This window comes from Panthera pardus, unplaced genomic scaffold (genome assembly GCF_024362965.1).
Source record: "Panthera pardus isolate Hobbes unplaced genomic scaffold, ASM2436296v1 HiC_scaffold_24, whole genome shotgun sequence".
Classification (NCBI taxonomy): Eukaryota; Metazoa; Chordata; class Mammalia; order Carnivora; family Felidae; genus Panthera; species Panthera pardus.
The window spans coordinates 102,458,569-102,478,669 of record NW_026526810.1 but is presented as its reverse complement, the minus strand read 5'-3'; the positions used below and the strand labels follow the sequence as shown (position 1 = coordinate 102,478,669).

At 43.1% G+C, this 20,101-nt stretch overlaps 1 protein-coding gene and 1 long non-coding RNA gene across 14 annotated transcripts in view; one reads left to right on the top strand and one right to left on the bottom strand.

The window, feature by feature from the left end:
• SYNE2 (spectrin repeat containing nuclear envelope protein 2) overlaps window positions 1-20,101 on the bottom strand; it is a 339,505-nt gene that overhangs the window by 92,539 nt on the left and 226,865 nt on the right. For 10 of the 13 annotated variants that reach the window (XM_053889485.1, XM_053889486.1, XM_053889482.1 and 7 more), the window contains 10 exons: window positions 17,825-18,022; window positions 17,152-17,223; window positions 15,811-15,921; window positions 12,435-12,551; window positions 8,585-8,815; window positions 4,736-4,918; window positions 3,350-3,478; window positions 2,717-2,838; window positions 2,432-2,573; window positions 825-956 (listed from right to left, as the gene is read on the bottom strand). In XM_053889485.1, the coding sequence (XP_053745460.1) occupies window positions 825-956; window positions 2,432-2,573; window positions 2,717-2,838; window positions 3,350-3,478; window positions 4,736-4,918; window positions 8,585-8,815; window positions 12,435-12,551; window positions 15,811-15,921; window positions 17,152-17,223; window positions 17,825-18,022 (1,437 nt within the window). Of the gene's footprint in view, window positions 1-824; window positions 957-2,431; window positions 2,574-2,716; window positions 2,839-3,349; window positions 3,479-4,735; window positions 4,919-8,584; window positions 8,816-8,971; window positions 9,394-12,434; window positions 12,552-15,810; window positions 16,750-17,151; window positions 17,224-17,824; window positions 18,023-20,101 lie in introns of those variants that run through there. The other 3 variants (XM_053889484.1, XM_053889489.1, XM_053889488.1) reach the window with 3 other exon arrangements.
• LOC109268344 (uncharacterized) lies at window positions 9,004-19,467 on the top strand. Its single transcript, XR_002080597.2, has 3 exons — window positions 9,004-9,116; window positions 12,545-12,602; window positions 19,235-19,467. It is a non-coding gene; the product is annotated as an uncharacterized LOC109268344 (long non-coding RNA).

Here is a 20,101-nt window from a genome sequence, read left to right as displayed (position 1 = left end):
AAGTTCTCATTTCAGGAAAAACATTTTTATAACTGTATGTGGTGATGGATGTTAGATTCATTGTGGTGATCATTTCACAAAATATACAAATATTGAATCATTATGGTGGACACCTGAAGCTAATATGTCAGTTGCATCTCAATAAAAAAAAGATATGGATGGGCTGTGGAGTGGGGGTGGAAATTAGAAGTGTTATATATGGGCTGATTGTGAGAATTAAGGCCATCCTTAGATGTACAACTTCAAGGGAGGCACCTAGGGTTGTGCGATTGTGTCCTAGTGAGTTTGGGAGCCACAAGGTATCCTTATATTTTAGCATAAGCTGTTGGAGCCACCTCTTTTTCTTTACCAATGAACACTCTGAATTCTTGACCAGGTACAAGATATTTAGAAGCATGTGAAAGCTAGCAATCACCCCAATTTAGATTCTATTTCCTATGGTCTTCTCTGGTTGATACTTAACATTACCCAGCACACCGTTTCAGCATTCAGCTTAGTCAAGGTTGGAAATCTTGTCAATACTCCCTGCCTTCCTTACCCTTCCAATCACAGAGCACCACTGCAGACAGTACTAATCAACAACGATCCTTGTTCCTGCCGATCTTAGACTTGGGTTCAATGATCTTTGTACATGGTGGTCTCGGCAGGTGCTACCACATTCATCAGAGTTGGCAAGAGATAAACTCTACTTGCAATTCTAGGACCCATTCCACCATGGATTCTACCATTTATTCAATTTAAAAAATGATGGCTAATTTACAATGTCACATTTCCCTTCTTTTTTGATATTGCGGTGAGGAAAATATGTAACGTGAAGCTGCTACCTGGGTCTGAAGATTATTTGCCTCTTGACGCAGGTCTTCAAGCTGTGTGGTATATGTTTTCAGTTCTTCAGTTGTTGGGTATCTGAAGTTATACACACTCACACTGGGTAGAATACTCATATTTGTGGCAACCTATATGAAAAAAGAGAAACCTCATTACAATTTGAGATCCTGCTGCTGTTAACGTTAAACAGCAAAAATGCTTTTTCACGTGCTATCTTCCAAATTACTTTCTTGGTAAATGTTTTTGTCTACCTTGTCACTTGTAAGAAAAATTTAAATTTTAAATATTGTGGACAGCTTTGAAAGGTCATGAAAAGCTTTACTTAGACACTTGAGGGTCTATTGAGATAACAAAATGAGGCAAGATAAACCATAACTTGAAAATAGAGTAAAATCACTACTGTTTCAATTTGGTAGCAATGCCATTCACGTTATGAGGTTAGCGATTTCTCTTCCCATTTATTGGTAGACCCCTGGTATAGAGCCAACTCTTAGAATAGTCCCCTCCAGGTACAGACTTGCATCTTGATCTGTTATTGGAAAGCTAAATAAGCATTAAAAATTAGCTGTGACTCTAGAAGACAGAAAGATTCAGAGTTAATTCCCTTTTCAAATTAGAAAACTAATAAATACAAAGAAACAGAGTGGGGTGGTGTCAGATTTTGCCTGGGGAAAAGAACTGATGATGTTCTGTGGTTGGAAAGAGAACAATATACGTGTTACAGTGTGTATGATGAGGAAAAACCAAGACTAAAGCCAATGAGTTTAATTCAACATCAATAGGCCAGGAAAGGTTCTCGGCAGAATAGAACAGGAAAGTTCCCACCAGACTGGAGAACTGGACAACAGGCGGTAACCTTTGCCCAGGCAGGTTGGGTGCAAAGTTGAAGGCAGAAGCTCGATAGCTGTGACCAACAGTGTTAATCTGCTCATGGGCTCCCTGCTCAGAGAGAAATCCAGCAGCAGCTGGCCCAGTATAATTAAGAATTGTGACGGCAGTAAGACAGCGTGTTTGTGGGACACAGGTACCTGGCACACTGTAGATTCCAAATCATCTTGATGAATGAATGACGCTAATATAGCATTGTGCCATTAAAACATTAAACAATTAAAACAGTTAACAATTAAAACATTAAAAAAGTGTTTCTTAAAAAAAAAAAAAAAAACATATTATTCATTCCTTTACTCATTCAACATATTGAAACTGAGACTTCACAATGTTTCAGATACTGTGCCAGGCACTCAAATGTGAACCAGGCAGACATGGTCTTTTCTTCCTATACCACTTAATGGGGAATACAGACAAATAAACAGGTACTCAGTATCGTAAGAGCTGTGATTAGGGAAGCTCAGAGTGCCACAAAAGCACAAAGGAGTGGCACTTCACGCAGACTTTCAGGAGGGTGAAAAAGGGTCGGCCAGATGAAAAAGCCACTTGGCATCTTCGCTTTCTGAAAACCAACGATTTTATTTCCGCCTAATGCGGAACACGTATACGGGTACTTAATGAATGCTTGTTGCATTTTCAAAGACAAACGTGTTTATTTATGATTTACACCGCATGTTTATTTATGATTTACACCATGTGCGTCACAGCCACTGACCTGAGGCTGCACAAGCTGAGGTAGCGGTAGCCCGATCTTTGATGACAGTTCGTGACGTAAATATTGCCACTTATCCCCACTTTGGCCCTGAGTTGACAAGACCGAGTCTGGAGCATCCTTTGCGGGGCTAGATGCCTTAATGCTTTTAAAGGGAAATAAAAGGTGAAAAGAATAATCAACAGATAATTTTGGTTGCATTCGGTAAGAGTTTTAGAAGTGATTTAAGAAGAAATGCTCTGAGTTCTCCCAACCATAGCTAAATGTCCAACTCTAAAAATGTCTTACCTCTCAGATGATTTCTGAGTTGTATCTTTATCAGGTTGGCAAAACTGGGGCCGTATTTTCTTAGCATTAAATTCTACGAATTTGATGAAATCTTTCTGTTCTGTTGGTTTTAACTCCAGGACCTATCATTGAATGAGATTCAAATGGTCCAGTCAAAGTTTTCCAATTACAGCCAACGGTTTCTTCTGTTGAGAGCATCTCATTTTGAACCATTTCCTAAATTATTATCTACTATTTCCCTTTCTTGCTTGCTTGTTCCCCTTAACTTTTATTTCTCAAAAACCTACTTCAAGTATTCACACAATGATCAAGTAAATATTACAATATATGCTACACATATGGGAAGTCCCCTAAAATATGCAAAACACGTTTAGAAACAATAGGGAAAGAGGTGTTACGGTTAGAGAGTAAGTCCCCCTGAAGGTATTTACTTAGTTTGAAATAAGATGCAAATCAATAAAATAGCAAAGTTAGAGTGTCCCCACCTGCAGAAGGCGAAAGCAAGGTGGGTGTTGCAGTAAATGCTTACCACTCACACACACCCTCCAGGAGCAGTTTGGTACTTAGTTCAAAGGGAAATTCCATACAGAAACCTTTATTCTTATCCTTATATCTGTTAAGGGCTACAATTACCTGTTGCTGCTGGAAATCTTTTTGTCTGCTGAATTGTGGCCTTTCACTTACAACAGGTTCAAGTTCAGAAAGGTTATCTGGTTGGAGATCATTTTGATGCTCTGAAGGTTTCTTTAGTGTGGCAGAATGCTGCAAAACATTTTATGATGGTACACTATTTAAAAAATGACTCCCTTTATTTTAGTTCTACTAAAGAGACCGCATAATGGGAAAGTTTTATATGAAGTGACTAGGTTTCATTATTTATTACAAGTATATACTATGATTTAAGGTAGTTGTTTCAAAACAACTTCAAAAAACCATTACGTTTGATGAAGTGGTCATTTTATTTATTTTTTTAATTGTTTATTTTTGAGAGAGAGACAGAGTGCGAGCAGGGGAGGGGTGGAGAGAGAGGGAGACACAGAATCCGAAGCAGGCTCCAGGCTCTGAGCTGTCAGCACAGAGCCCGACGTGGGGCTTGAACTCACGGGGTGTGAGATCACGACCCGAGCCAAAGTCGGATGCTTGACCGACTGAGCCACCCAGGCGCCCCTGAAGTGGTCATTTAATTTTCTCAGTGTAATTCATCCAATGAACTACTAAAAACTAGGAAATGTATTGCTTCTCTGTTTTAAGAACAAAGTAAAACACACACACACAGCCCGAAAAGAGAAATAGTACTAACGCCTATAAATGCAAATTTCCCATAGGTCCAAAACATTTTTTAAAAAGAGAGGACATATGAGGATGAAAGGGGAACCACAGAGTCTGTGTATCTGCAGCCAATCTTATTTCTGTGAATGTAAGTCCTTTGAGTAGGAACCACCATCTCCTAAGTATAGATGCAAATCTTATATAGTAAGGCTCTACTCATAAGACACGCATTTGCATTTATACAGAATGCTTTTAAAAGTCACGAGAACAGTTCAACTGCATGACACTTCCATCAGTATATGTATTTGTAAATAACAGAACGTATCCTGGAAACAGTTTTTCTATTTCTGATGTCTAACTTTAAGCTTCTCAAAAAAAAAATTTAATCTTCACTATTGGCGCTTCATTTTCCAGTCAAGTGGGGTGACACATTACCTTTAAACCTTATCTTTCTTTTACAAAGAGGGCCTACACCACACCTCATTACCAGTGAGAACCATCAATCCAGTCAAACCAACCCAATGCAGACGAACGCCGTCCCTAACAAGAGCCTAGGTAGGAAAACTGCAGGGCAAAATGGAATCAGTAACACAAGTCAGTGCAACCTTCCCTTACAGTTTGAAGATGCTTCGTTCTCTCTTACGTAGTAGAATTTCTTCTGTGGCTGTCTTATCACCTCTGCCAGAATTCCTTCCTGGTGGTTCTATCAGATCATCTACCCACTCACGTCTATATGTGGCCGTGTCTTACCTGGTCTTCACTGTATTTCTCCTGAAGCATGATCTGGACTTTTTCCAAATTGCACTTTACAGTCTTTAGCTTCAAGGAAAGAGCTTCAGCCTCCTGATGAGTGGCCCCACTGTCTCCCGGCCCCCGATCTTTGCAGCTCTCTAGCAGAGACGCAACCTTGTGCTCAATTTCTGTTAGCATGGCCTTGGAAACAAAATCGTTTCATCATTCAAGGTTTTGGTCTTGAACAAGTGTTATACTCTACGATGAGTCAGATTCACTCTCTCTACCTACCGTACACAACAAGTCTCGGAAACACAGACTGGAAGGGACCTTGGGAAAACAACAAGGACGATTTCCACATAACCCCTGAGCTTTTGGACAGGGGTGCCACTGAGCCAACCCAACTTGCAGACGTCACTCCCCACAATAATCTAAGTGACTCCATAATCACTTTAGAAAATACAGCTGAACATATCCAGCACAGCAGAGTGGTTAAGAACACAGACCCTGGGGCGCCTGGCTGGCTCCGTTGGAAGAGCTTGCGACTCTTGATCTTAAGGGTAGTGAGTTCGAGCCCCGTGGTGGGTGTAGATTACTTAAGTAAACAAATAAACGTAAAAACAAAAACACAGACACTGGAACTAGACTCTGTGAGGTCAGATCCCAGCCCTGCCACTTAGCAGCCGGGTAAACGTGGGCACCTTCCTTTGTACGAGTGTGCCTTCAGTCGTCTGTAAAATGGGGGTAATAACAGAACTTACCTCCTAAGGGTCCCTTGGAGGAGTTAAGAGTTAAAATCCATTCGCTCTGGCCAGTGCTCGACTACTATCATTTTCTCCCCTCTATCCTAACCTTTTCCTGTTGCAATCCGAGTGTTGAGTAGTAATAATAATAAACAGACAAAATTTGCACGGAAGTCTTTGAAAGTTCTTTCCCTTGATCTTTGCCTCCTCTTTTTCAAGTCAAATAAACTTCCAAAACATCCGAAGAAGATCACAGAAGAAATAATTTGGAACTTAAAACACTTAGTCATTGATACCACTGGCCAATTTACACACAGGTCTAAAAATAAATCAGCCAGATGAAGTAAGTTTCCCTGTAAGTCAATGTCACTGTATTCCTCCCAACAGATCAAGTTTGCTGTCTCCTGTGGCTCTGGAGCCCACGCGGTCACGTCAACTGACTGGTATACCATATGGCAGCAACATGCAAACTCACATTCTAGCCCCGGGATCACTGGGGCTAAAACTTGGTGTGTGCCTGAGAAGTTGTTCAGCTCTTTGAGAGAAACTTAGGAAAAACTGTCCTTAAAACAGATTTTCAAACAATCTATTCTTATAACTCCTCTATCCAAGCAAACTACTTGTATCCTGTACAGACTCTTCTAAGCATAAACAATATGGAATCACAGATCTTAGAGTGGCTACAAAGAGAATGTACTATAATTTTGTGCTCTTTTCCTCCATTCAGCTTTTTTTTTTTTTTTTTTTTTCTTAAAGCGAGAGCGAGAGAATGAGTGGAGCAGAGAGAGAGGGAGAGAGACAGAATCCTAAGCAGGCTCCCAACTGTCGGTGCAGAGCCCGATGCGGGGCTTGAATTCACAAACCACGAGATCATGACCTGAGCTGAAATCAAGAGTCGGACGCTTAACCAACTGAGCCACCCAGGTGCCCACCATTTAGCTTTTTAAAAAGGTTTGAGAGACGGAGAGCGAGCGAGCACGTGCACACGCTAGCATGAGCTGGGGAGGGGCAGAGAGAGAGAGAGAGAGAGAGAGAGAGAGAGAGAGAGAATCCCACGCAGGCTCCAGGCTGTCAGCACAGAGACCAACACGGGGCTCAATCTCACAAACCGCGGTCAAATCAGGTGGGACACTTTATATGCTGACAGCTGACCCCAAAACATTGAGCCAATCAGACAGAATTATCAGACATTAGCGGATCCAGAGTTTTCCAGGATGACATAATTTTTGCCGGCATAACAGAGAAACAAAACAATAGCTGTTTTGATTCACATGTTTTTAATAATCAAGGCTGAACATTTCTTCTCAAATATTAAATTACCAAATATAATTTGTTCTCGACTTATCCGTTTGTTCCTCTCCTTGGACCTTCTCCCACGGGGAACTTAATGTTTTTTACAGACTACTATAAGGCTTCTTATAGGTTTCAGTATTAAGTTGCGCATGCCATGGTGTTATATAAATGAGCCAAAGATGGCCCCTGCGTATTGGTCCCTATGTTGCTTATTTTTTCACAGCAGGCCAGCACCATTAGCTCCAATCCTACTGGCACCAAACTCAAAGCGGGACCCTCCATCTGCCTGCCATGGTTAAGACAAACCCTGGGGCTCTAGAAGACTGTAGCCTCTCTTGCCCCCTGGAACTCTCTGACGTCACCTAGATACACGAGCCCCTCTGGATTCCTTGCTCCCCTGAGTGTTCCTTTGCCCTCCTCCCCTTCCAGGTCGGGGTCCCACCGCCATTCCAAGCCACAGCCTCTAAAAGGGCGCCTGAAGAGAGGGACTTTCCCATCCCTTAAGATCCTGCCCAAATGTTGCCCAAATAAAGTTTGCTGTGTACTGCTGCCATCTTGTGGTTGTGTCCTTCCCTTGAGCAGCCCCCACATACTTGAACTCTCTACAAGTGGCCGCGGGAAGGGATTCTCTCGGGTGACCTAGGAATCCGCATAGGGTCTACCCAATTGGCTTATCGATCCCAGATGGCTGAAGTGGCTGGGACTCAACGTCTCCAACACCTCAAGGTTCAATTCAGCACAATGCTGCCCGGTGCGGTAGCACCTTTTCCAGACTTCCCCGTGCCTCGTCATCCAGGCCAAGCAGTGGTGCTAGTATTTAAGTGAACCCATCCCATCAAGAGCTGACTTTTGGGGTCAGAGGTGGGGAGCTGCCTGGGGAAGGAGGTCAGCCTGCCTACCTGGGTCCCCCACATGAGGCAGGCGCTGGATATTGTAAGACTATGGGCCTGAGTGGAGAAAGGACGAACAAGGTTGGGCTCCCTCCGACCCCAAAACGGGCTCCAGTGGGAGGAGCTCCCTGTGGCCGGGCCAGTGTGATGGGGTACTCTCGGAGGAAGTCTTCATTCCTGGCGTCTGCTATGGCAGACACGTGAGCCAATCAGACATTGGGCCAAAGCTGGTCTCTGCACCCTTGGAAAAGACACCTCAGCCATCGTGACACTCCATTATGCTGCCGTGATGTCATCCTTCTGGCTTCTCTCTGGAGGGATACAGGGATCCCAACCTTCGGGCTGAGTCAGCAGCACTACTCAAAGTGACTAAAGGCAAGTTTATATACCTGTCTCTTCCCCACGCCCCAGCCCTAAGAAAGAGTAGGAGCATTCACAGTAAAATGGCAGCAAAGCCCTTTTACACTGTACGTGCAATCTTGCAAATAACGATATTCGGTTTCATTTCAGATGAATGAAAATTCAAAGAACTTATTATGAAAATAAGTAACAGCATTTATCGAGCACTTTTTATATACTTGATACACTAGACACTGGTTCTTGTACCTTATCTCCTTTAACCCTGTCAAAGTCCTAGGAGACAACCTACCCCATGAGAAAAACGAGGTGAAAAGCCAATATCCTCAAGTTCACAGTTAACGTGAGGGGGGGCTGGACCTGGACTCTAGATTCTAGAGCTCTTACCACGATCGTCTCTCCAAATGCCCCGATTACGTAAATCTCCTCAAAGAATTACCCAGAGGACAAAAAGTTGAGGCCAAGACAAACACAGGGGGCAGAGTAACAGGAAGAGACACACTGCTGCTTTAAAGGAAATTCACCCATTCTTGGCAGGTGATTGGTGAAGAGGCAGGCCACCAACTCCGGCCCATCGGCCTTACCTGGCACCCTACCAGCTGCTGTTCCACCAACTGCTGCATGTCCGCGTTTAATGTTTCCGGCTCGAATGCCACGTTGGCTTGGTGCAGCCACAGCTCCAGCTCGGCCACCTGGGTCTTGCAAGCATGGAGGATGTCTGCAGGCTTGAGCCCGGGTTTCTCCACCGTGGCCTCAAAGTCCCCGTGCTTGTCAGAAAAGCCCAGAGCTGCGGCCTTGAGAGGTCGTGTGGCGCCCTAAGATAAACCCAAGGATAATCCAGCAGTGAAAAGCCACGGAGTCCAAAGTTTTCAGAGCTGAACTCGCAAGAACCTGTGAACTTCCAGCATTTCCCCAGTTAAAAGAAAACAAATAAAGGCAGAAGAAATAAGAAAGAGAAAAGAGAAATGCACCTCCACGTTCATGGCAACAATCACGTGACCCGGTGCCCCAGGTTTCCAAGGAGCTGATCTGCATGTACACAGGTAGTGTTCCCAGGCACGGAGGACGCAAATGGGCTCGCAGTTCATTAAACAGCAAGTGGGCCCCAGGAGACAGGTGAGTGTGAGGGGAGAGGGTGTGCATGTGGGTGTGTGTGTCTGAAACTTTTCAGCGAATTGGCCAGCGTTCGAATTTGTGTGACACATGATTAAGCAATGCTTACATTGCTGTGAGCTCTGATCTAACAGAAAAAAAGGGCTCTTGACACATGGGCTGGGATACAAGGTTACGTTAGAGTAGGTTAGAAATATTTTAGCGCTTCCCCCCCCCCCAACATACATGCTACTACTCATCTAAATTTCTCCCTATTAAAAGTAGCTTGAGTCAAATAAAGAGCTTCGGTGGGGTAATCTGGACATTTTCCTCCTATCCTTCAGAGAGAATACCTGAAACAAATTTTCACTATCTAGATACTCAAATATTATTAAGGACTAGATGCTTCTAGTAAAAGCATGATGTAGGACATGTTCTGTTTACACTGAAAATACCTGGGTTGCTTATCAGTCCAAAAGAAAAATGTCTTCCAGATACCAAGTCCAGGCATTCTATTAATAATATATTAGATATTTTCAATTTGGAAGTAAAAGATGATCTGATACAGAGACATATTTGCTTCCAACATCCTTTTCCAGAATATTGGAAGATTCTATCGACCGTTCTAGAGAAATGCCTCTAGGAATAAGGATCGGTGTTTTGCACTAAAAATTATTGATCTCAATAAATATTTTATCAATTACGATTATGCTGAAATACGAAGTTTTCTATATAAGACTCTGCTAACATTAGCATCTAATAAGGCACAATTCTGGCCGCAAATTTCTAATGGGGATTGTTCACAAGTGTATACCCTCCTTCAACTCAAATGCACATTTCCCAGTGTCTGTAGAATTTTATTTAAACAGAGAGCTTTCAGTACAACAGAAGTAAACAAAATAGGCAGGTGGTAACAAAAACATGCAGGGTGTGAAAATATTCCTTTTTCACACACATGGGGAGTATCAGGAAAGCTGGCTTAGCAGAAGTTCCCCTTGACCATTAACTTCACATATGGTTGCTCTTTTCTGCCAAAACGCACTTTCTCCCTTGCCTTCATCAGTATTTTTTTTTTCAAGAATCCCCTTCTTAAGGAGGTCTTCCCTTGCCCTGTGATTCTCGGCAGAGTCGGGTCTACGCTTGGATTCAGCTGGCTTCAATTTTCTTTTTGAATTCTGGTTTTTTTAAATGTTTATTTATCTTGAGAGAGAGCAAGCAGGGGAGGGACAACGAGAGAGAGAGAGAGAGAGACAGACAGACAGACAGACAGAGAATCCCAAGTGGGCTCCATGCTGTCAGTGCGCAGCCCCACGAGGGGCCCCACGTGGGGCCCCACGCGGGGCTTGAACTCACGAACCGTGAGATCATGACCTGACGCTTAACCCACTGAGCCACCCAGGTGCCCTTTAATTGATTTCTTTTAAAAAGCAACACTTGTGTGATTGTACGGCCAGACACCCAATTGCTAGTCATCTGATTGTTTTCTAGTTTTCAGGTATTGCTATAATTTAGTGGCAAAGCTTTTAGGATCCTCTTTTTTTTTTTTTTTTGTCACCTGAGGTAACAATCAGTAATATTAATTAATTAGTCTGTAATAACAGATTTACCATCCACCTTCTTTATTTATTCAAAAACATGATCGGAGCACCTAATCGTATACCACACACATTTTTTAATGGCAATATTGAATTTCTTTGCTTTTTCACTCACTGAATTAATCAGAAAACAAGGAAGCTGGATCACTAATCTGGGTTTTATTTGCTAGTTATTTAAAACCGAAAAGAATCCAAAGGTGAATGGGAGAAAAAAAAGAACATTTGCAACCATAGAAACCGCAATAGCTAAAGGTGGCCTGGGAAACCTGCCAGTAACCAGTTCATCCACCTCTTTTCATAGTCAAAGAAACCCAAGTTCGTTTACCGCTTAAGCAATTCACACACCTCCCTTTTCACCACATTGCTTCTCAGAAGCTCAGGCCCAGATATAAGTTGTTCGCCTGAGGTCACAAGGCTCTGTTATCTTTTAGCCTAGAGTCTACAGTTTTTTCCACAATCACACCCCTGCTGAATATCTTCTCTAAATGATAGCCCCAAATTCTAAAAGCAGAAATGATTTAAGTGGGTATTTTATGACTGCACATCTTGAGGGGCTAAAAAGTATTACCACCATTTCTTGTTAAAGAGAATCATGGCATTTCTACCGCGTAATTGTAAATTAAACGACCTAACTCTCTTTTGGGCTCTAGGGCCAGACCCCCATGCTAAGTGTGATACACAGATCCTCTCATTATCGCCCACCACAAGCCTTCATTATTTCCAGTGCACAGATGAGGAAATTGAGGCACAGAGAGGTGATTCAGATTGCCTGTGGTCACCCAACAAGTAAGCAGAAGCAGGATTCAATCCCTGATTTGCATTATGCCTTGGGGTCTCCAAGTCCACATTCTTCTCGTGACCTTGCCAATGCTCTCTAATTTGCCTCTCAGTTCGTGAATGTCCTACTGCTTGGTTTCCGCAGCAACAGGATTCCGTTAAAATGCAGGTGAATTTTCTGGCGGTGGCTGTATGTCATGCCAAAATACCAACCCTTTAAATTTACCCCTTAATATTTTACGGTCAATTCTACAAATGCCCGTAGGTCCCCCCCCCCCCCCCCCACGAGCACCACAACACACACACACAAACACTTGTTCTGAAAGGCAGGATTGCCTGGCTCAAGTGCAATACCCAAGTGCACCTGCACGAACACTAGCCATGCCGTCGGGATGGCGTGGTGGCGGTGTATTCTGAGGCCAAACCTACCCGGGTTTCACGTCTTTCAGTACTAAACGTTTGAATTAGGAAGGCAGTTGGGAATAGCCTAGGTTTGACTCCTCACTCCTCCATTCACCAGCTGTACCTCCACTCTTTAAATTTTGATTCCCTCATTTGTAAACTTACGGTAGCTACTAATCTACCGTATTTAATCTGAGGAATAAGCAGCAAGCCTAAATGCTTCTTATGGGATAGGGAGTTAATCAATATTAGCTCCCCTCCACCTCCGGGGCCCTCATCAGTTATGTCTACAGAAGAAAGAAATAGTTGTTAGTGGAAAGGCTTGTTCATCCTGACAAATAGGTAGCAAGCAGTAAATGATTCATCGCTCTGTGCCGTGCTTACTTTCGATGTCAACATCGATGGCAAAACTTCCAGTTCTCCAGCTTCACGGCACACGTGAAAATGTTAAAGTTCACAAAGAACTCTTGGCTTGATACACCAAATATTGCAGAACACGGAAAGCTGGTCATCCCTGGGTGCTCGTCCAGGTGCCTGAGTAGTTTGCTTGTTACCAACAGGGACTTACCTCTTCTGTTTGGTTGGGACTCAGGGAAAATTCTGGGCCTTGCTCAGCGTTTACGGAGTCTGGCGCAAGAACTTGTGCCATAGCATTCTCACATGTGCTTATTTTCTCAGTAGCCTCCTGTAAAGAAAAGAACCAGAGGTCCAGAAAATTTCCTGTCCTTGCTGCCAGGTGAGTTACTTTTCCTGCGCTAGCTCATTTTACATTCTCGCATGGTTGCAGAAACGTCCAGAAAAGTCAAGCACATGTAGAGAAAAGTTTATTCGTTAGGAAAAAAACCAAAAAACCAAAAAAAAAAAACCAAAAAAACCCAACTTCCTCAAGTTTGTCTTTATTTGAAAGACTTAAATTTTCCAAAGCTCTCTAGCAAATGAGCATATAAGGAAATCTACAGAATTCTGTATTTAAGTGGATTAACATGAGAACTAAAATTAAATGAAATTATATGGTAAAGGCATTTCAAATAATAGGGGAAAAGATCAATTTACTAAATTTGGGAACTACTCAGGTATTTCACAAAAAAAATAACTGAATCTTTGTCTTACTTCTAATAATGGATTCTAATTGTATCTAAATTTAAATGTAAAAGTTATACTCTAAGAATTCTTGAAAAAAAAAAAAGAGTGAATCTTTTCTAATCTAGGAGTGGGGAAGGACTTTGAAAGCATGAAAATAAAAGGAAACACTCCTGGTATTAGCAGCCTAAGAAATAAAATAATAGTATTACCACAAAAAGCATCATAACTGAAGTTAAAAATAAAACAACAAACTGGATAACAGCTTACAATGTGTTAATATCCTTAATATATTAGTTACTCTTATAAGTCAGTAAGGAAAACATCAACCCTTTTGTAGAGAAAAAAGTCAAATGGCATGAACAAGCAGTTCATAAAAGAAGAATACAAAAGTCAATAAACACTTAGATAGTCAACATTCTTAGAATATAAATGTAATTTAGACCACTGGAGAAGTTTGGCTGAAGTTGAAAATATCCAATATCAGCTTGAGGTCAAGAAAGAGGCATTTCCATGTACTCCTGGCAGGAATAAAATTGATACAGTCTTTCTAGAGGGCAGTTTAAGAATATGGGTTATATTTTAAATGGATATATACTCTGATCCAGCACTCCCATTTATTAGGTTAACCAAGGTTAAACAATGGGAAAACAGGATATATACACAAATAATTAACATCACGTGGTGGGAAAGGTGTGGCTGTTCTAATCGACCAATCTTGCTCGTTCTACTTACAAGTTGCATGATCTTAGACAAGACAACTGGAACTCTGAGCCTTTACTTTATCTTTAAAGTGGGAATATAACCTACCTCACTCATGCATGTGATTACCAAGCAAGATGACATATATAAAGCATCTAGCAGTTCCTAACAAAACATTACTTTTTGGCTTCTTGTAGTGAAAACGATCGCTGCTATTAGAAAGGTAACAACCAAGAACTAAAGGGAAAGCTTAGATAAATTGGAAAGGGAGGACAGGATCATGAAGAATCTGGGATGCCAGGCTAAGAAGAATGCATTTTAGTAGATAATCAGAATCCATGAAAGATTTCAGCATAGCAGTAATAGTTTTTAGGAAAAGTCATCAGTGACTATTGTAGAAGATGTATATTTTATTTTAGGAAAAATAACTAGAGGCGGTAAACCCAAATAGAAGGCTACTCCAACAAAAGTCCAGGGCAGAAGTCACAATTGCCTGGAATAGGACGGTGGCAAAATCATGGGAGGAGAAGAATGTAAAGATTGAATGGACATCACCTGGCCACTGTTTAGATATGAAAGTGAGGTATCTAAGAGGACTCTGAAGTTTGTCTTAGACTCTGAGGGAACAGTGGTGCTATAAACAGACGTCGAAAAATTAGGAGGAACTAGTTTTGAAGGAAACTTGATAAAATGGGTTTGAGATGAAAGAAAAGACATGCAAAAAGAGAAATCCATCAGGAAGGTAGAAATGTAAAACAGAATTAAAGGAAAGGTCAAGACAAGAGATTTGATGGGATCACGGGCAGAGGGACGGGCAGAGGGACGACCAAACCTGTGGGAGGAGATAAAACTGCCCTGAGGGAAACGAGAAGGAAGAGAACAGAACACTGCTACATCACCTGGATGGGGCAAGTGAAAGGGACGGGGGAGGGGCTGCAGGTAGGTGAGACAAGAAAGTGCAGAATTAAGAAAGTCAAAGGGTCCCTCATTTCAGGAAGAGACGTTGCTAGGGACTAATGCTGGAGAGATCAATAAAGATGAGGACAAACAAAGGGGCACTGAATTGATGTTCCAGAAGGTCAATGGCAGTTTGAATAGAGCCAGGGGCAAAAACTTGATTACAAAAGGGGCCAAAGGTGAGGAGGCCAAGTAAAGATTTTGAGAGGTGAATGAGAAGCAACACAGTAATTGACTGACCCGGAAGCAGGATCAAGAAAGTCAATGCATTGAAGTACCACGCTGAGCCCCGTACAGGACAGAAACACGTAAAACATGACGTTGTTGCCATTCACCAAACCGTGTCAGGTGTACGCATAAAAATGTGGTAAGTCATAAGTGAGGTTCAGCATGCTGTCAGAATGAAGGGAGACAGCAGAGGTTTCTTGGAGGAAGTCAAAGTTGAGATGGCCTTCGTGGATGAGGAGGAAGTCTACCTCCTGGGGAGGGGGAGACCAAATACTTCTCAGACTGAGAGGGAAGGAACCAGTCAAGAGGCAGAGACTGGAGCTACAGGTCTAGGCAGAACCCTGTGTGGAGGTGTCACGAAACAAGTGGCCTGGGGGCTAGGGCAGAGGGTAGCCCTGGACAGGAGATGGGAACAGGAGGCATTATGGATCATAATGATGCTGGGATGTTTCAGGCACAAGGGGAAAACATCGCTTTCACATTAATTTCTGATGATTTTCTAGGTTGAGGGCATTTGCCCTCTAGTTTGAGAGGTTGGAGAAGATTTAGAAGATCATAGAGCAAAACAGACATGAACACGCATTATGCACTACTCTGTTCAAAAAGAGGATTATGGGGAGACCCCTCGCCACAATGACTTCCAAAAGAGAGGCGTGTTAGATGCTTTGAAACACTACAGTGAACCTTTTGAAGGGGGGCTCCTTTGAGTTATCTGTTGTGTTAGTCTCAATTCTCACATATGGAGTGCTCAGAAAATACTCTCCTGTTATCACCAAGCACCCAATAGAACTGCAAATAATAAGCAAGTACTTGGCTGTTTTTGAATTTGTGAAGACATAAAGGTGAGAAACTTAAAAAAATTCAGCCCGGACAGCTTCCCTCCCTAAACAATGTTTCAAACAAGAAATTCTTCGGACTTACTTCCCTTACCATCCCTGCCAGCTCCCAACCACGGAGTGTATTCTACTCAAAACTACCTGAATGATCGTTCCAGAGGATGAGGATGCTCTGTCTTCCTCCATGTCCTGGTCGTGCTTGCAGAGTAAAGACCAAGATCCGGAAGATCGCTCTGCCGTCTTCTCTCCATTCTAACACAGTAACCAACTGATTAGCAAAGAAGTAATTTCCTACCAACCTAAGAGCATCCTACTCCTCTCTCACACAAAACTCAGTTCACCAGGCAGTACGACTGTAGCCCTTAATTCCCCCTCTCCCTCCATTTGTCATCTCCTTCTCTGGCTAACTAAATCGTAGGGGTCCAAATGGGCTTGCTCTTCCCGAAGCCTAAAAAATACTCTGGAAAGTTGGAAGGCAGCTCACAGCACTCAAAAAAGGATCTTTAAAACCGTGCTTTAGGAATTTAATCTGCTTTGGTAAATGTAACCTTAAACGCCATCTTTAAAATAACAGCCTGATAAACGGGTATTCTTGCTACTGTCAGAGACAGACAATGGTTATGGTAAATAGATCAGCTCAGAGGCAAACGCAGGTCTTAAATTAGAACCACGCTGCCTCCACTCTCCTCTCGCCCCGGAGCCTCCTCGGTTCTCATAATTGCCTCTGCCGTGGGGGGACATAATCAGATTACGAAGTTGTCTGATGGACTGAGCTGCAGTAAGCCTGTACTCTCCCTTGCCCTATCTACTCGGTTCCAGTGGCCTCGTCTTTAGGAAAGCAGGTGGTTCTGTGTGACAATGGAGCTATTTAACAATCCATAAAATGAGCACAGAAAGCGTCTAGCAATTACACGTGAGATAGAGAGACGATAAATTGGTGCAATTTTCTTCTCTTCGGCACAAGAGCCACTATAACTTTTGTCTTTAGGGTATGAAATGGAAATTGATACCAGGTAAGACAATTGTAAATTGTCTCATTCAATCAGCTCTAATGAAGCGGTAAGGATCAGTAGAAGCCTTAAGTTGCTAACGCAACTCTTCATATCCTTGGCAATGCTGTCTCAGACGAAAAAAGAAACCTGGAAGAATAAAGTTCTAAAGAGCACACTAGAAGCGCCCACCAGACAACACACTCTCAAAATTTCAGAGAATGTACTCGGAAGTCAGGATATGACCGAGAACTTCATTTTCTCCCATATGCCAACAAGTGTGTGTGGTTTACATTTATCCCACTCAGGCATGAAGTAGATTCAGATGCACTTAACGTTAATAATGTAAGAGAACAGCTTCAATCACCCTTATAAAACATCGGCATTCAATTTAAAAATCCTTGTGTTCCTATTCATTGTAAGCTCTTCCCATTGACCTTCTTTTAGAGATTTCGGTTCTAACGAAACTTGATGAGAAAATCAGGTTCCTTACTTCACTCTTCAGGGAACTCTCTTCCGCCTCTTCCTTGAGCGCCGGCAGGAAAGACATGGAACTTTTGTTCAACTGAAAGGCACAGCACAAATACTTGCAGCCAGGTTGAGGTTCAACATCATTAGGATCCTGGCCTGGCTGGGCTTTTATGCAGCTAATTTTTCACTCGCTTGATTCAAGATGCCCACCCACCCAAGCAGCCTCCGGGTGAGGCAACTTTCAGCTAATCCCGCCACATATCATGACTCGGTCAAATCTTTGATCATTTTCACCTGCATTGCCCTCTCTGGCCCCTCATCCATCACTTGAGAACGTGATCCCCTGGTGTGGACTCAGGGGGCTTAGAGTGGTGTTGGATCCATTTCTGAGTTTGCACTGGGCTGATTGGTGAGGACAAAGACACTTCACGGGTGACTCCCACCCACCTGCCCGTGGAATTTCATACACACCTCCTTCAGTAACTCAGGCATAAAAATTCCGGGTTGAGTCCAGAACAGACACACCCCAAGGGTTTATATTCCCTAGCGAGCAATCTCAGGCACAGTATCTCCACTTTAAAAAATTCCTATAGGCCATTGACATAGATGCCACAGGTTTTTCAGCTGAAAAAATAACCCCAATTTAATACTCTCGTGAAAAAGCGGGACCAGCATTAGCCTAAAGTCTTACCCACCTTCCACTCAGAGCCCTCCCTCTCAGCCACTCCTTCCTCTTCTGAGGTTCTGGTTGATGGCATTTCTTGTTCCAATTCCTGCTGGTCTCGCTGTAAATGCTGGTGAAGGTTTAGTATGGCAGCCTTCAGGTCCACCAACAGGTCCTCTTTCTTCTGGTTCAAACTCAGAATCTGCTGTTCCATACCTTCAATTTCTCCCTGTGCGGAGAGAGAGTTTGCATTGCATTGGGCGGTCTGAGGCCTGTGCATGCCCCCGGGAGCTGTGTCGTTCGGTAGAAGGCAGGACGAGTTTCCTATGCTGTTTGGCAGGCAGCACCAGGAGCGAGTGTCTGCCTTGGCACAGGTCCTCCCCATCCTGGCAGCGTTTCCAAGTGACCTGGTGAGCACTTATGAGCTCACTTATAGGATGACTTAGGCTCACCTGACACTTGGTCTATCAATTCTCTGGGAGGAGGGTCAAGCCAAGGCTCAGAGATTTGTAACAAGCTTCGTGGGGGGCCTGGCATATGCAGGCACCGATCTAGTGGCAACAGGACTGACTACCCGAATTCACAGGCTCAGGGCCTGGGAAGCTTCTCAGGAGATCTGTAAGCAGACTAACATTCAGGAACCACTGAGAGAAAACAGGGTGAGAAATCTCAGGCTTCCGTCATTGCTTCCGAAGCATTCTTTCGTATTACCGAATTCGTTTACTTTCTCCTCACAAAGTTTCCTACCAAATGGGAATAAACAAGCAAATAAAGGTAGTGTGAAGTGTCACTTACCATGGGAATGATGGACAGATGATTTCAAGCTTTATAACGTGACTTTAAAAATTTGTATGATTGGGGGCCCCTTGCCTGGCTCAGTCGGCTAAGCGTCTGACTTCGGCTCAGGTCGTGATCTCGCGGTTTGTGAGTTTGAGCCCCACACGGGGCTCTCTGCTGTCAGTACAGAGCCTGCTTCGGATCCTCTGTCCCCCACCTCTCTCTGTCCCTTCCCTGCTCTCGCATATGTGCTCTCTCTCTCTCTCAAAAATGAATAAACAAAAAAAGCTTTTAAAATTTCTTGTCTGATTGATGTGTGGGAATAAAATGTCTTATATGTGGGTAGAAGTAGTTTGTCCATCTAAGACAAATATAGAATATCAGAATCGTAGATTTGGAGGAGAGAGCAGGTGTCTGATCTAGCATCCTCCTCTCTAGCACCCCTGAAAGGCATCATTCCATCTCTGCATGAGCCTTGCAGCGAACGCTGCATCAGAAGACAACCTGCTCCTTATCAGCAAAGCTTCCCGTATTGGAGTTCTGTTCCTAATACAGTCCTTAAACTCCTGTTCATTTGTTTCCTCCTTCCTTCTTTCTTTCCATCTATCGATCCATCCATCCTACACACATTCATAGAATCATTACTTTTTTTTTTTTTTTACAGAGAAATTTACTATGTCTCCAAGTATAAGTGAGGGTTCTGAAGTCCAGAGAGGTGATTTTTCCAGGGCTGCAGCTCGCCAGTGACAGAGCACAGACCTGGACTTCCTGACATCCCACCTCCACGGTCTCCTGCTCCTGCCTACATTTGGACACCAATAACCCTCGTCTGTCTGAAGTCAAACTTCTTGTGATTGCTTTGGGAAACGATAACTGAATTAAAAAGGAGTTGGCAGTGCTGTGTGCGTGTGTCCATTTTCAATAAACACTAAACTTCAGAGGTATAATGCCTCCCAGCAGACATAATACTGTAGCCATTGGAAGAACCCTAAGTGAAAAAAAAAAAAGAACAGTCTGCATACCACAATTATGGATGCACAGTAGGGCACAGAGCAGCCATTCTCAAAGTGGCATCTGCAGACTGCTGGGGGTTCACATTCTATGAGGTCAAGGTCATTTTCAAAATAATAGTAAAACGTGATTTGCCCTTTTCACTCTGTTGACATTTTTCACTATATGCTACGACAAAAGCAGTGGTGGGTACAACCACTGACATTTTATACGAATCAAGGCAGGGACATCAACTATATGAGTTACTAGATTATTCACTCTCATGTGCTTAACTGTAAAAAACAAAGAAAAAGCCAGTTCACTTAAGAATACCCTAGAGATGGGGTGCCTGGGTGGCTCAGTCGGTTGAGCGGCTGACTTCGGCTCAGGTCACGATCTCGCAGTCCGTGAGTTCGAGCCCCGTGTCGCGCTCTGTGCTGACAGCTCAGAGCCTGGAGCCTGTTTCGGATTCTGTGTCTCCCTCTCTCTGACCCTCCCCCATTCATGCTCTGTCTCTCTCTGTCTCAAAAATAAATAAACG